Below are 14,313 nucleotides of genomic sequence, written 5' to 3' on the forward strand. Positions count from 1 at the left end.
GGGGGGGGAGAAGAAGCTATTTGAGTTTGACGATATATGTGGATTATAAGAATTTAATGCAAAGAAAGGCTAGCAATTGTACAAGCATAAAATGGAAACAGTTAATGGAAATGCTGGCTGCATTCCATTACAAAGAAAGCCCAAATGACTGGATTAAATTACCACAATGTAGACATTATCAAGGAAAGAAAGACTATGAAGGCCATTTGAATCAGGAGATTGGAGGTTTTTTTGTATCTAAACTGGGATTTGTATAAAAATGATTGAAGCTTAGGAATTTTAAAGGAGGGGAGAGAGAGAGAGAGAGAGAGAGAACTGATGTAAGTTAGAAATTAAATGTTTCTCATTTAAAAGAAATTAAATTTAAAAAAAAAGGAGGGGTTCAGTCAGATTCTCTCTCAGAAAATGTGGATAGAATTAACAACGAAAACAAGGATGGAAGTTAGCAGAGTTGACCATCTTCTACAACACCACCTAATTACTTATAACACACTAAATTTTGATAAAATAGTAATCAGAAACAGACAAATTCCATTTGCACAGCAACCTGAAATGCAATGTACTGTCCTTCTATGCCCTTACTGAATGGCAACTCTGTATGCAGTAGGAATATTCTTCAATGTACACATTTACACATAAATTGGGCAGAATATGCACAATTTATTTTAAGCTATTTATATCAGAACATAAAAGCTACCATTGCCTAAGTTTTTACATTCAAAGATGAGTAGAAAATTAACTTCAATTATGTTAGCAACAAATTTAAATGTTAACACCATTGAAGAGAAAAAAAAAATTAAAAATTAATGGCTATGATGTGTATTTAATAAAACTACTTCAGGATTTGCTCATGAGTAGCAGGAAGGACATCCACCCCGTCTATTTGCATTCGAACATCGCAATTGCTGTGATATGTCTGGAATAATAAAAAGATAAACTAAAATTGCAGTGTGTGAAGGCATGTTTGTCAAACCTGTTTTACACACACAGCAATTCCCAGAGTCACAGATAGACTATAATAATAATAATAATGATGATGATGTCAAGGTATGATGCTAACAAGATCACCTAAACAACAGGTTACGTTGGCTAAAGAGCTTAATTATTAACTGAGAATACAATAAAATTATCAGAGTAGAAAACGTGAAGAGCAGAAGAAAACTTGTTAAGTATAGGAAAACAAACAACCCCCAATCTAACATTAAGCATAAGAATTGTTGCCTTATATTTTATACTTTAGTAGGGGAGAGAGGTTTACCATTAAATGCATTATACTGTCTAATGTTAGCCAGGTGATTCTGTAAGGAGAAAAACTAAATGAAGATAATTTTTAAATACTACAAATGTATCAGTAGAAACACAACTTGATGAAAATTTGTTCTTGGTGGAATACTGAGACATAAATATTTTGATACAAAAGGGAGGAAACAAAGAAAATGGAATAAAAGATACCCTGTTAAATTACTTATAAACATGAAACTGAAGAAACTAAAAGATAATTTCAAATTATATGGAATAATGGGAGAAGTGTTTGCTATTTCAATATTAGTGTTAAGTGGTACACTAACATACATACACACGCACACAGCTATTGGTACATTCAGGGTTAGATCAGAGTAGTGAATAGAAGTAGAAGATCAAAAATAATTTCATTTCAGCTCAAATGAATAAAATCTGTGAAATCAGTTCTTGAAATAAAAATAACAAAATTTTACTGTGTTATGATCAAAGATTTCAGTTGGTAGAATTAACATTTTCTTATGAATAGATGCAATCAATATAGATATATATATATATAAATTCATCTTATTCCGGTGGAAGAGAGAGACGGTTTATTTCATTTTTAGGATTATCCTGATCCACTAAAACCTAACTCAAAAAATCTTTTGTAGAATGAACAATTCTTCACAAGGGGCTACTAAGTTAAATTGTTCATAAACACACACACACACAAACATACACACTAAACAAATGGAACTAAAATTAAACTTCAGAGAAATTCTTTTTTTTTTTAAAGACAACAGCAAAACAACATTTACTTACATGTGAATCACTGGCATCATAAGACAAAAAAAAAGAAGACTTAATGTACAAAATATGGATGTAGGGAAACAAAATAATTCATAAAAATTAAAATGAGTTTGGCTATATAACATGTGGGTATGAAGAGTGTGTGTGTGTAAGTGTGAGTGTGAGCTGTGTTTGCTATTGTTGTTGTTGTTACAGTAAATGGCAACATATAAAAAGTTAGAGGGTTTGTTCTCTAAACTGTGAAGAATGAGTTACAAGTGGGAGGTTAAAAGGTTTCGACTCATTGTCTTTGTCAGATTCAGTCCTTTCTGTAAATAGCCAACCCTAAAAGGGGACAGTGTGAAGCTAGACACACAAAAGAAAAATTAAAAACCAAAAAAGGGAAGGGTAGAAAAAAAAAAATTTTAAAAACTTGTTAAAAATTCAAAGGAAAAATAAATGGAAGAGTGTCCAGTATTTTGGTTCTTTTTTTTTTTTTTTAATAAAATGACAATAACTAAATTGGTAGACAGTAAGTAAGCTGCTCTGAATATGTAGTGTTGTTGTTGTTGGTGGTTAACAGTAGAAATAGTAGCATTAATAGATGAAGACAGTACCCATCTCCAATGTGCCAACATGAGGCATATGAAACCAGGCTGGAAGAAGAGAAAGAAATTTCATTAAAAAAGGCAGTTTAAATTTGATACAAATGAGTCACATTAGTCTAGCTACATTCTGCTAAGTGTAAACATTTTAAAGACATTTTCAGAACTAACTCCATTTTATGCAGAAAACATCAGGATTAAATCATTTTGCTAATTTGAAGAAATACAATGAAAGTTTACTCATTGAGACCAAGATGAAATTGTACCGATATTTTCAAATAAAAAATTGTAGGTGCACACGTGTGCATGGAAACACAGGTGTGGCTGTGTGGTTAAGAATTAAAAAGTTTTCTTCCCAATCACATGTTCTGGGTTCAGTCCCATTGCATGTCTTCTATAACCCTGAGTCAACCAATGCCATGTGAGTAGATTTGGTAAAACGAAACGGACAACCGGTTATACAAGTGATGTGCATTTCTGATCTTGTATGAAAACATGTTTGGCCATGGGTGAATATTCTTTCACTTGGAAACAAGTCAGAGTTAGTGACAGGAAAGGCATCCAGTCACAGAAAACCTGTCCAACCCATGCAAGCAAGGAGATGTGAACACTAAAACCAATGATATTATACAAAATGAAAGTACAAAGTATTAATCTTGCTTTTATCAAAATTACAACAGCAGACATATTGAGGTGCTTTTAAGGAAAATTCATAAAATAGAGAAATTGGTGGAAACAGTAGGTTCCAGACTACAAGACTTGGAACAGACATACTTGCTTACATACTGACGTTGATACAACTCCATTAATTAATTTAATTAACTAAAACAGTTTGATTCCACTTTCAGCTTTTCATTCAACGAGTTAATAAGAATTTTCAAAATGCTGAAAGTCAAACCAAAGACTCATCAACCGCAGGGAAACAAACAAAAGAAAAACTGATATGAACAGACAGACGCATAGGTTGGCTGGGTGGTTAAGCAGCTTGCTTCTCAACCATGTGGTCTTGAGTTCAGTCTCACTGCATGGCACCTTATGCAAATTGTCTTCTACTAAAGCCCTGGGATGACCAAATCTTATGGGTGGATTTGGTAAACAGAAACTGTAAGAAGCCCACCATGTATATAATCTATAATATACATATAAGGCCGTGTGGTTGAGTAGCTTGTTCCCAACCAAATGGTTTCAAGTTCATTTCCACTGTGTGGCACCTTGAGTAACTCTTCTACTACAGCCCCAACGCTGACCAAAGCCTTATGAATGGATTTCGCAGACAGAAATATGTGTGTGTGTGTTGACCTTTGTATTGACATAATGAGACAAGTGTAAACAAGCGCCCCTGTCATATAAGCGATTTTGTTCATTTCCAGTTGTCCCTGTAAAGCATGTCTGGCTTGGAAACATGAAGAGTGACAACAGGAAAGACATCCAACCATAGAGAATCTGCCATATGAGTCATGCAAGCATGGAGAATTGGATTTATGATGATGATGATGAATCACATGAAAATAAAGCATCAGGATCATAAAACACTCCCTCCATAGCTGAACAGTTGATCTACACACTACCACCAATCGAGCAATTTGCTACAGTTCGCTGTAATAATGCTGGTAAATCTTCCCATTTCATATAAACAGAGAAACAGCAATTATCTTTTGTATATTTTCAATTCTTTGAAATACCGCTAAGCATTTCACCCGGTGTGCTAACGTTTCTGCTAGCTCGCCGCCTGTGCCTGTTGCCCCATGACAAAGTGTTAGTTTGTTTACATACCCATGACTTTGCAGTTCAGCAAAAGATACCTGGCTTTAATAAAAATACAAATTGTGAGGACAATTTGTAGACTGAAAACCCTTCAAGGCAATGTCCCAGAATGGCCACAATCCAATGACTGAAACAAGTAAAAGAAAGTATAAATTTGAAAGAAATTGCAGACAAAATTCTCATCATTATCGTTTAAAGTCTGCCTTCCCTGCTGGCATGGGTGGGACAGTTTGACAAGAGCTGGCCAGGAAGAAGCCTGAACCAGGCTTCTGGGACTGTTTTGGCAGGATTTTTACAGCTGGATGCCCTAAGAATTTAAGTTGGACCAATATGACAAGAAAAATGACAGTAACAACTTCTTTGCCAATCACAACAACCTGTAAATTATTTTGGAAGCTTAAATTTAAACATGAGCACAGTGGTGGTGGTGGTGGTCACTATATACAAACATAACCCATTCTGGAGTCTTGTCCATTAACCCAATTGTTTATTGCATAAATATTTGAGATACATGTAAGGAGAATTCGTTCTAAGCCATACCCAGCCTCCACATAACAGCCTGAAATGATCTATTGTTTGTCCAATCATCTATAGCAATAAATACATAAATATATATATATACACACGCATGTTTTTTTTTCCTTGTCTTCTGTCCATCAAGAGGTATGTTTTTTTTTTTATCAAAAAATAAAGAGAAATATTATTATTTCCTATATAAACTATGAAAATTTGCAAGCTACATGAAATGTATACATGAACTTTAACCGTTTATACACATTCTCCCAGTCACTCAGAGGTGTGCATAGTTGACTTGCAGTTTGTTGCTCAAATGCCTGTTGGCTGAATATAATTTTCTTCAGAAAACTGCTTGCTATACAACTTGTTCCTTTAGCATACCATTTAAATATGCTCCCCCAGTGAGTTATACATGTGCACAGCCTGCTTGTAGCTTCATTGATCGAATTTCAGTTCATTCTGCAAGTTTTATTTATCGATTGGAAAAAAAAGCATTCATTATTCAATTTGTTCATTCAGAGGACCATTCGTAGATGGGTGTCCCACTGTGCTTTAAAAGAGATGGTCTTGTATCCTTGAACCAAAGGCAGCTTTATGCAGACTGGCATCAAAAGAGTTAGAAAGTATTTCTAATACATTATCATCTGCAGACAAACAAAATAGAGGAACTTTTTAATGAAACAGACATTACCAGAACTCAAGTGTTAGTCATCATCTTTGCACTCTAGAGAGTCTCCATCTTTGTCATCAAGACATTTGCCATCTAATTTCTGCATTTTATTTCCATGCTTATTGCCTGTAAGAAAATGAAAAATCAGGATAAAAAACTAAGAGAAGAAAAAAAAAAAAAAAAGAAACAGGGGGAAACGTAAAAGGGGAAACATTTCCCTTTTGCTAAGATGATCTATCTTAAGTCCCTGATGAAAATACAAGTGAGATATTTTAACAAACTGTAGTTACTTGCCTTAGATTTAAGGCAGGATACTATATTTTAATGCCTGGTGAAGCCAGGGACTGCAATTCACAGTCCACCAAAGCAGAAACTGATGCCAACAGTCTGGCTTAATTTATTAAATTTTAATTGGTGGTGAACAATAGCAAAATGGTTACAAATTTCCAACAAGCTAAGTACAAGTTCACAGCATGGTGAGAGCAACAAGGCAATGCCTGTAACTCTAAGATAAAAAAAATTAATATTCATTTTTATGTTGTTATAATAAAAACAATTTAACATTAAACTGAAGAATTATTCAATCCTTTTGTATGGAGTACATAATCCGTTACACCTTGATAATAAGAGGAGTGACAGTGACTCTGAGGTTTCCAGGAGGTAACCTTCATTGGCCTTTTGCAGCACTCCACTTCCCACTGAAGGCTAACAGCTTGAAATTTCAAAGTCATGAAGAAAATTATACTCTGAATACAATGTATGAATTATTAAAGATAATCTTTCAAAATACTTTGTCTCCACAAAGTGATTGTCAGATTTACTTGTCGATAAGCCCTACCATCTCATACTTGATTTTGACAGAAAAACACTTGGATGGGACACATTTGGGGGTAAAGTTGAAACTATCAACAGAGAGGTGTACAACTTATGGGTAAATACAGTAATTAGTGAGTACAGCTCTGATTAAAAATGGGGGAGGGTTGTTAGAAAATGTATTGGTTCTACTTACCACTCTTATGAGCTTCCAACTGTTGCATAGAGTTCACAGAAATGTTACATAAGCTACAGAAAAACAAACCTAATTTTTTCCCTAAATCTTCTCCTGGGGGGAAAAAAAAAGTCAAATGATTATAAACACAGAAAAGTGAAATGTTTTGTTTATGTTAATGAAATAGGGAGGATACTTAAAATTAAAAACAAACCTATTTTTCATAGCAGAACCATATGGCTTTACTAAATGATTAAAAGGGAATAATTGAGGATGAATATGTCATGAGAAAATAGGGTCAGGATTTTGAATAGGTTTTAACCATGTTACTAGATTCTATGTATTTGGCAATATGAAAAATCAGAACTGTGACTTAAATTATATTCAAGTTACAATTTGCCAATTAAAATTAAACAGTTCCATTTTAATTACTAGATTTGATGACATTTATGACACCCCACCCCCACCTCAATCTCTCCATGACCTCTATTATAAACTTTTAATGTGCTAAAACCTTTTCACCCAATGAATATTTGCTGCATAAATTGGGGTACATCAAAAAAAAAAAAAAAAAAGGCCCATGCATCGTCTATGCCATCAAATAGAGTAACATTATTTTAAACTTGGGAACTTCATAAATACACGGAAGAGCTTCTTTCCTGTAGCACTTCTGCATAAGTTGTCTTACACAGCATTCCACTTGCACACACACACACACACAGCTGTTAAGGCCGCCCTTCCTTCCTTCCATTCATACGTACTTCACTAAATTTTGATGATTAACAAATGAAAGGCAAATAATCTTGAGAGATCCGTATTTCCCTGACTTAATCAAAATTGAACTCCATGATTTATTATTATTATTATCTTAATTTCAAACAGTAGAATCGTTTACTCTAATGTTCCTACAATTATTTTAAGAATAGACAAAGTACATTAACGTTAAAAAAAGATGACATTTATCAAAACAAAAAAAAACTGCAGGGACAAAAACATGGCCGATGGCATTCTGAAAGCTGTTTCCGCTCACCATTAGTGTCTCTATCAGGAGAATCCTCATCTGTCTCCATATTCTTTGTATTCTCCACCATCTTTACTTTCTTTGCATGCCGCAATCCATTATAATGCTGAGCAGCTTGAGCTTCTGAGTTAAAGGTCCGGTTACAATGGCTGCAAGTTACCTGCAAGAGACACCACAACCCATAAATCCAGCATTCTAACAGTTTTTACCACCTTTTCTTTCACAACTCAAAAACTGCCAGGCCTACACTTCTCTCTTTGGTCCAATTCACACCAACATAAGGAAAGAGAAGAAAAGAAATCACAGAAATTACAGAACTAATTAGCTAAACCTCTATCAGGAAATGGAAGAAGACATGCTACGCAATTACATTTTGTAAACTCTTTTCGACCTGATTCACAAAATTTCACACACATTTTCTATTTTAATTCTATTTATCCTTATAAAATGAAACAGTTGCATATTCTAACTCACTCCTCTTATCTCTTGCACACTTAATGAACCTTTAATAAATAAAGGCTATTTGGACAGAACTTCTATAAATGTTATTAAAAAAAAAAAAAATTTTAAGAAACACTTTATTTCATACTTTATGAAATCAGTGACATGTCTCAGGTAGCTCATTAGATTAAGCATTACTTAATCCACTAAGACATTGCCAAAATTACTGCACATGGCTTGTCAGTCTTCTACAATTGAGGGAACCACAATATCAAGTTGGTTTTTTTAAACGACAGTATTAAAATAAACCTCTGATAATTTATGAATGCCAAAAATCTAAGTTTAATCTACAACAACAATATATTATCAAAGTCCATTTCCAAATTTTATGCATTATTTTTCGTTATTCCTACTCATTATATACTATCTAGTCATTAATACTGTCTCTAAATAGAATATCCTGCATTTCACGTTTCCATTAAATTCTAAAATATCTAAGAATTAAGGCTAATTTCCAAAAACAACCTTTTCCTTCATTTTCCACACAAACATGAACACTCCATCATAAAGATAGCACGAATGACAGTAATGCTTAGTTTTGTATAAGGAGGTATAGTTTTTAGTGCATGTACTGGTATATAATACATATCATATATAACATCACATATATATCATATAATACATATACCATATATATATATATATATAATATATATATATATATCATATATGACATATAATACATATTTTATATGTAATATATAAAATACATAATATATATATTAATATATTATATTTATAATATATATATATATGTAAAATATATATATATTATGTATATAATATTATATGCTGTGTGTGGTGCAAGGTAGACCTTTTTTTCGCCAACACACCTGAGCTGTCGTTGTATTGTCAGAATTGTTAACATTTGACTTTTTCTTTTTCCTTCTGCGAAATCTGAAACCGGCCACGTAGATCCATTTTTTCTGTCCACAGAGAGAAAGAAAAAGATATTTGTTTACAATTGTCACAATACAGCCATGGCGAGCGACAGCAACATATATATATTATATATATATATATAATATTGTTGGCCAACCTGCTAGAAATAGCAGCCAAATTTCACCCTACCATCTTAGGCACACATTGGGATAACGTAGTCACCAACAAGAAGGAAAAAATCACAACTGGATCATCTTCAATAAACACACACAAACACACCCACGTGTACACATGTACATGTATGTGCATGTGTGTACACTCCCTTTTGTGTGAAGATGCATTTCTTGTCTATTTTGAAAAATAATTGTGTACAAATACATGTATGCACACACAAACAATTGTCTATTATATATATATATATCATCATCATCGTTTAATGTCCGCTTTCCATGCTAGCATGGGTTGGACGATTTGACTGAGGACTGGTGAAACCGGATGGCAACACCAGGCTCCAGTCTGATATATATATATATATATATATATATATGCATATACATATTACACATTTAGTAAAACTTATGTAATAATGCTAATGGTAATAACAACAAGCATAATATTGCATCCATTTGGCAGCTATACATAAAGTATATGCTGAGCAATGCCTAAGCAGTTGTGTTTTGAATATAAATGAATTTGGTGACAAACGGGAAAGTCGTTGCGGACATCTCGGTGGAAATAGTGCTGGTTATGGAAAAATAACCTATCCACCAAAAGAGTTATGGAAGACCGCACAGACAAAAATTAATATGGTATCAGACTAGTTGTGCACATCAATAGATTTTCATTTTAGCTTGGGGGCATATAAGAAAGGTATATTACAATAGTAAAGATAGTACAACAGAATTTTTTTTTTAAAAATGAAGAAAGCTACAAATTAAAATAATCATATCCCTGTCTCTCTCATCACTGACCCAATGTAAGAGATGAGGTGGAACCGTCTGTAGCCGATACCCTCACTCCACCCTTTCTGTACTGCCAGTCATCACTCATTCTCTCCAGGGCCATTTCTGTGTGTCATCCATCAATTCCACCTTTCCTATTATCTATTACACCTGAACCCCTGCAATCTATGATCATATTCGTATGTATTTCACTCATCCATACTTGCCATTTTTAATCATTGTCTTAGAGTAGTCGTCATTATCATTGTTTTAACATCCACTTTTCTATGCTTGCAGGAGTCAGAGCTTACTGAGACAAACTTTCTACGGCCAGATGCTCTTCCTGTCACCAACTCTTACCGTTTGCCAAGTAAGGTAACATTTCCCCATGGCCAAATATGTTTTCATAGAATATGACAATCATGTGACACCAAGAGAAGGCAACACACGATAGGCTTCTTTTAGTTTCTGTCAACCAAATCCACTGAAAAAGTCTTGGTAGGCCCAGCAGTAGAAGACCCCCCCCCCCCCAGGCACTGGTACCTAATAACAAACGGTCCAGACAACTCATGTCACCAGCGAAAGCAGCAGATGTAAAAGATTGTAGACATGGGTATAAAAATCCATTCATAACGAGGAAAAGATTCACTAATTAAACAGAAAGTGACACTCTCCTTATCTTTAAATTACAAACAACAACAAAAAAATTCTATTTGGTAAAAAAGTATTTTAAAAATAAATACAATGATTTATAGGTTCAGGTGTGGACTTGTGGTTAAGAAACTTGCTTCCCAACCATGTGGTCTTGGGTTCAGGACCACTGCACAACTCTTTGGGCAAGTGTCTTCCACTATAGCCCTGGCCCAACCAAAGCCTTGTGAGTGAATCTGGTTGATGGAAACTGAAAGAAGCCTGTTGTATGTGTGCATGCTCTTGTCTAGGCATCATGCGATGACTGTAAATGAGCATCATGATCATTATACAAGTGAGGTCTTCATTATCAGTCTTCCATAAAAAAACATGTTTGGCCATGGGAAATATTATCCTGTTTGGAAACAGGTCACAGTTGGTAACAGAAAGGTCACCCAACCTGTAGAGAAATCTGCTTCAGCAATTCTGTCCCACTCATGCAAGTATAAATAATTACTTCATACTTTTCTCATAGGCAGCCCATTCCGTATATCTATTCTTGCAGAATACACATTGAGACACTAAACTGTTTCTATAGAACTCCTCCTGGAAACCATTTGTATATTTTTCCTGTTATTTCCAGCACACCGTCTTACAACAATCAATATCTTAGAGAAGGCGGTGAGATAGCAGAAACATTACTGTACCAGGCAAAATGCTTGGTGGCATTTCAAGTTCCACCAAGGACAACTTGGCCTTTCATCCTTCTGGGGTTGATAAAATAAGTACCAGTTGTGAACTGGTGTTAATGTAATTGACTATCCCTCTCCCCTGAATTGTGGGCCTTGTCCCAATATCTTGTAGAAGATTCAGACACGATGTTCTAACAGACTATATCACACCTCCTGACAGTTATTCTTTTAGTTATATTCCATGTGCCCTCAACTGGATAGTAACATTTTTAGAATTCTAGCTCCCATTTTGTTTGAAGAATAGAATGCCTCCTTACTATCATTGTTGTTGTTGTTGTTGTAGTCCCATGCTGGCATGGGTTGGACGGTTTAATAGGAGCCAACCACCCAGATGTCTGCTTTGTCATGGTTTCTTAACTCCAACCACTTCCCAGTGTACTGGATACCTTTTACGTAACCCCTGATCCTAGTGAGGCTACCAAGTAACTCACAAATGCATCCCATCTATAATCCATCATGCAGTTTGCTGCAGTCACTTCTCCATTCAAACTGGTATTTATTATTATTATTATTATTATTATTATTATTAAAAATTAACTGTCATGGGTTTTGTTTTTGCAACAACTACTTGTTCCGTATTCTCATGAGTCAGACATGAGAGTAGAGCCTTCCACAGCAAGATGCCCTTCCCGTTTCCAAGCAGGAGAGCAATAATGTCCCAGTCTATCAAACACACAGGTTTATATGTGGAGAACTGGAAACAAATGACTGTCTGAATGAGCCAAAACATGTCAAGAAGCCCAGGCATGCTGTTGCGGAGGGGCTTTTGCCATTGGAATACCATTGATTACAAATCAGTGAATGCAAGGGGAAACATCATGAACTCACTCACACACACAATAAGTACATCTATAGACAACAGGGCTTCTACACAGCTCCCACCTACCAAGTCCACTTGTAAGGCATTGTGATTCAGGGCTTCAATAGAATTCCCTTTCCAAGGTGCCAATCAATGGGACTGAACCCAAAACCATGTGATAAGGAAACAAACTTCTTAAACCACATAGCCATGCCTGCTCCATTAACAAAATAAGATACATCATCTTTTAACATCTGTTTCCCATGCTGGCATGGGTTGGAGAGTTTGGCCAGAGCTGGCAAGTCAGAGAGCTGCATCAGATTCCAGTCAGATCTGACTCGGTTTCTACGGCTGGATGCCCTTCCTGACGCCAACCATTTAACAGTGTGTGCTGGGTGCTTTTAATGTGCCACTGGCACAAGCACTTTTACATGGCAAAAATAAAAACCAACACCAAGACATACTAAATATTTTACCTCCTGAAAGTTCATGTTATCACAAAGACAACAACATGGTTTACATAAGAAAACGCAATTGGGTTGGTAAGCTAGGAAGGTGGTGGATTGGGCATGAAACCTGGGGGTTATGGTTAATCTCTTTTGCAGCTAGATACCACAACCATTTCAATGAGCAAACCTATTACCAACTATAGGAGTAATATAAAACTTAGATTAACTTACTGGGGTTGCTTTCCGCTTGGTTGCTAATTTACCCAAAGCATTGTTGACTACAGCCTGTGTAATGGGGTCCATTTCTTCCTCATCTTTGCCACGAAATCCTCTACCTGAGCAAGAAAAATAACAGCTATTACAGCCATCCATACAGCATGTCATTTCAAACAACCATTACCTTTAATTGTAATATATAATCTGGTCTGGTTTCAATGCAATCACCAAGAGAAAATCCTCTCCAAACACAGGAACATGGAACTTGGCAGTCGACTGAATGATTACATACACAAAACCGATAAATTGCAGCATTTACAAACACAAGTTCATCAGAAAAGAGAAAATAAACACAAACACACACAGAACTTGTATACTGAAACTATGAGTCTGTGGAAAGGACAAAAAAAAAAAACAACCCTTTGATGTCACTTTCAGCAGCCTTGTCTTTCATTTGTACTAATGGTACAAACTCCTGCCATTTATCATCATCAGCCAAGTGCTCCCTCTGTGTCCATTTTATACGAACAGTAAGCATATATATATATATATATATATATCATCATCATCATCATCATCATCATCGTTTAACGTCCGCTTTCCATGCTAGCATGGGTTGGACGATTTGACTGAGGACTGGTGCAACCGGATGGCAACACCAGGCTCCAATCTAATTAGGCAGAGTTTCTACAGCTCGATGCCCTTCCTAACGCCAACCACTCAGAGAGTGTAGTGGGTGCTTTTAAGTGTCACCTGCACGAAAACGGCCACGCTCGAAATGGTGTCTTTTATGTGCCACCCATATATATATATATATATATATATACATGGGACATTCTGGCACAGCAGTTTTGGCACCTATTTGCCATCACTGATTCAACTTATTTGATATCAAATGCTTTACTATCCTTCTCACTCTCTCCCCACCTTCCTATGTTTATGCGTGTGAACAACTAAAGTTTTACGTATGCAATGCCTGTCCCACTTTCACTAGTTATGCCCATGCAAGTGTTTATTTGCCTCTAAAGCCAGCATGTGCTGCTTGCTTGCCAAAACAGGCAGACTGTCCAGTCAGCTGTGCCAAATCGTCAGCGTCCAACCAGCAGCCCCTAACTGTCTCATACTATAAACATTAAACAGAGCAGATTTTATAACAAGGTATTTTTTTTTCTCCATAAAGTTAAAGATAAATTTTAAACCATCTCTCGGGGAAGATAGATTATTTTTGCAAAGAAGAATTCATAACTGCTTTCCCACAAACTCAACTTTCTGATCCCTAAACTGGAATTGGCTCAGAAATGGTTTGGTCATAATGATGATCTCTTCAATATGTTATAAATTGATCCAATACCTGGTGATTGCCTGCTCATGCTTCTGTTATATAATATATATATATATATATAATTTATATAAGGGCATTAACTATATAGTAATGCCTCACGCTTAGAGGGACTAAATAAGTCAAAAACTACCAAAAAACATATTGAAAGCTGCATTTCCTTGCTTTCGGTAAATATGTTGCTTATTTTTTGGTAGTTTTTGACTTATTTAGTCCCTCTAAGCGTGAGG

General features: G+C 35.4%; 1 protein-coding gene across 7 annotated transcripts in view; it reads right to left on the reverse strand.

Moving 5' to 3' along the window:
- Window positions 1-1,044: 1,044 nt before the first annotated feature.
- The window catches only part of LOC106884255 (zinc finger protein 385B), a 34,214-nt gene continuing 20,945 nt past the window's right edge, over window positions 1,045-14,313 (reverse strand). For 5 of the 7 annotated variants that reach the window (XM_052967602.1, XM_052967601.1, XM_052967599.1 and 2 more), the window contains 6 exons: window positions 12,760-12,863; window positions 8,909-9,001; window positions 7,584-7,734; window positions 6,575-6,667; window positions 5,587-5,691; window positions 1,045-2,666 (listed from right to left, as the gene is read on the reverse strand). In XM_052967602.1, coding sequence (XP_052823562.1) covers window positions 5,600-5,691; window positions 6,575-6,667; window positions 7,584-7,734; window positions 8,909-9,001; window positions 12,760-12,863 — 533 coding nt within the window. In that variant the 3' untranslated portion in view covers window positions 1,045-2,666; window positions 5,587-5,599. Of the gene's footprint in view, window positions 4,507-5,586; window positions 5,692-6,574; window positions 6,668-7,583; window positions 7,735-8,908; window positions 9,002-12,759; window positions 12,864-14,313 lie in introns of all 7 variants that reach the window. The other 2 variants (XM_052967600.1, XM_052967603.1) reach the window with 2 other exon arrangements.

The sequence above is a fragment of the Octopus bimaculoides genome, chromosome 4 (genome assembly GCF_001194135.2).
Source record: "Octopus bimaculoides isolate UCB-OBI-ISO-001 chromosome 4, ASM119413v2, whole genome shotgun sequence".
Lineage (NCBI taxonomy): Eukaryota > Metazoa > Mollusca > Cephalopoda > Octopoda > Octopodidae > Octopus > Octopus bimaculoides.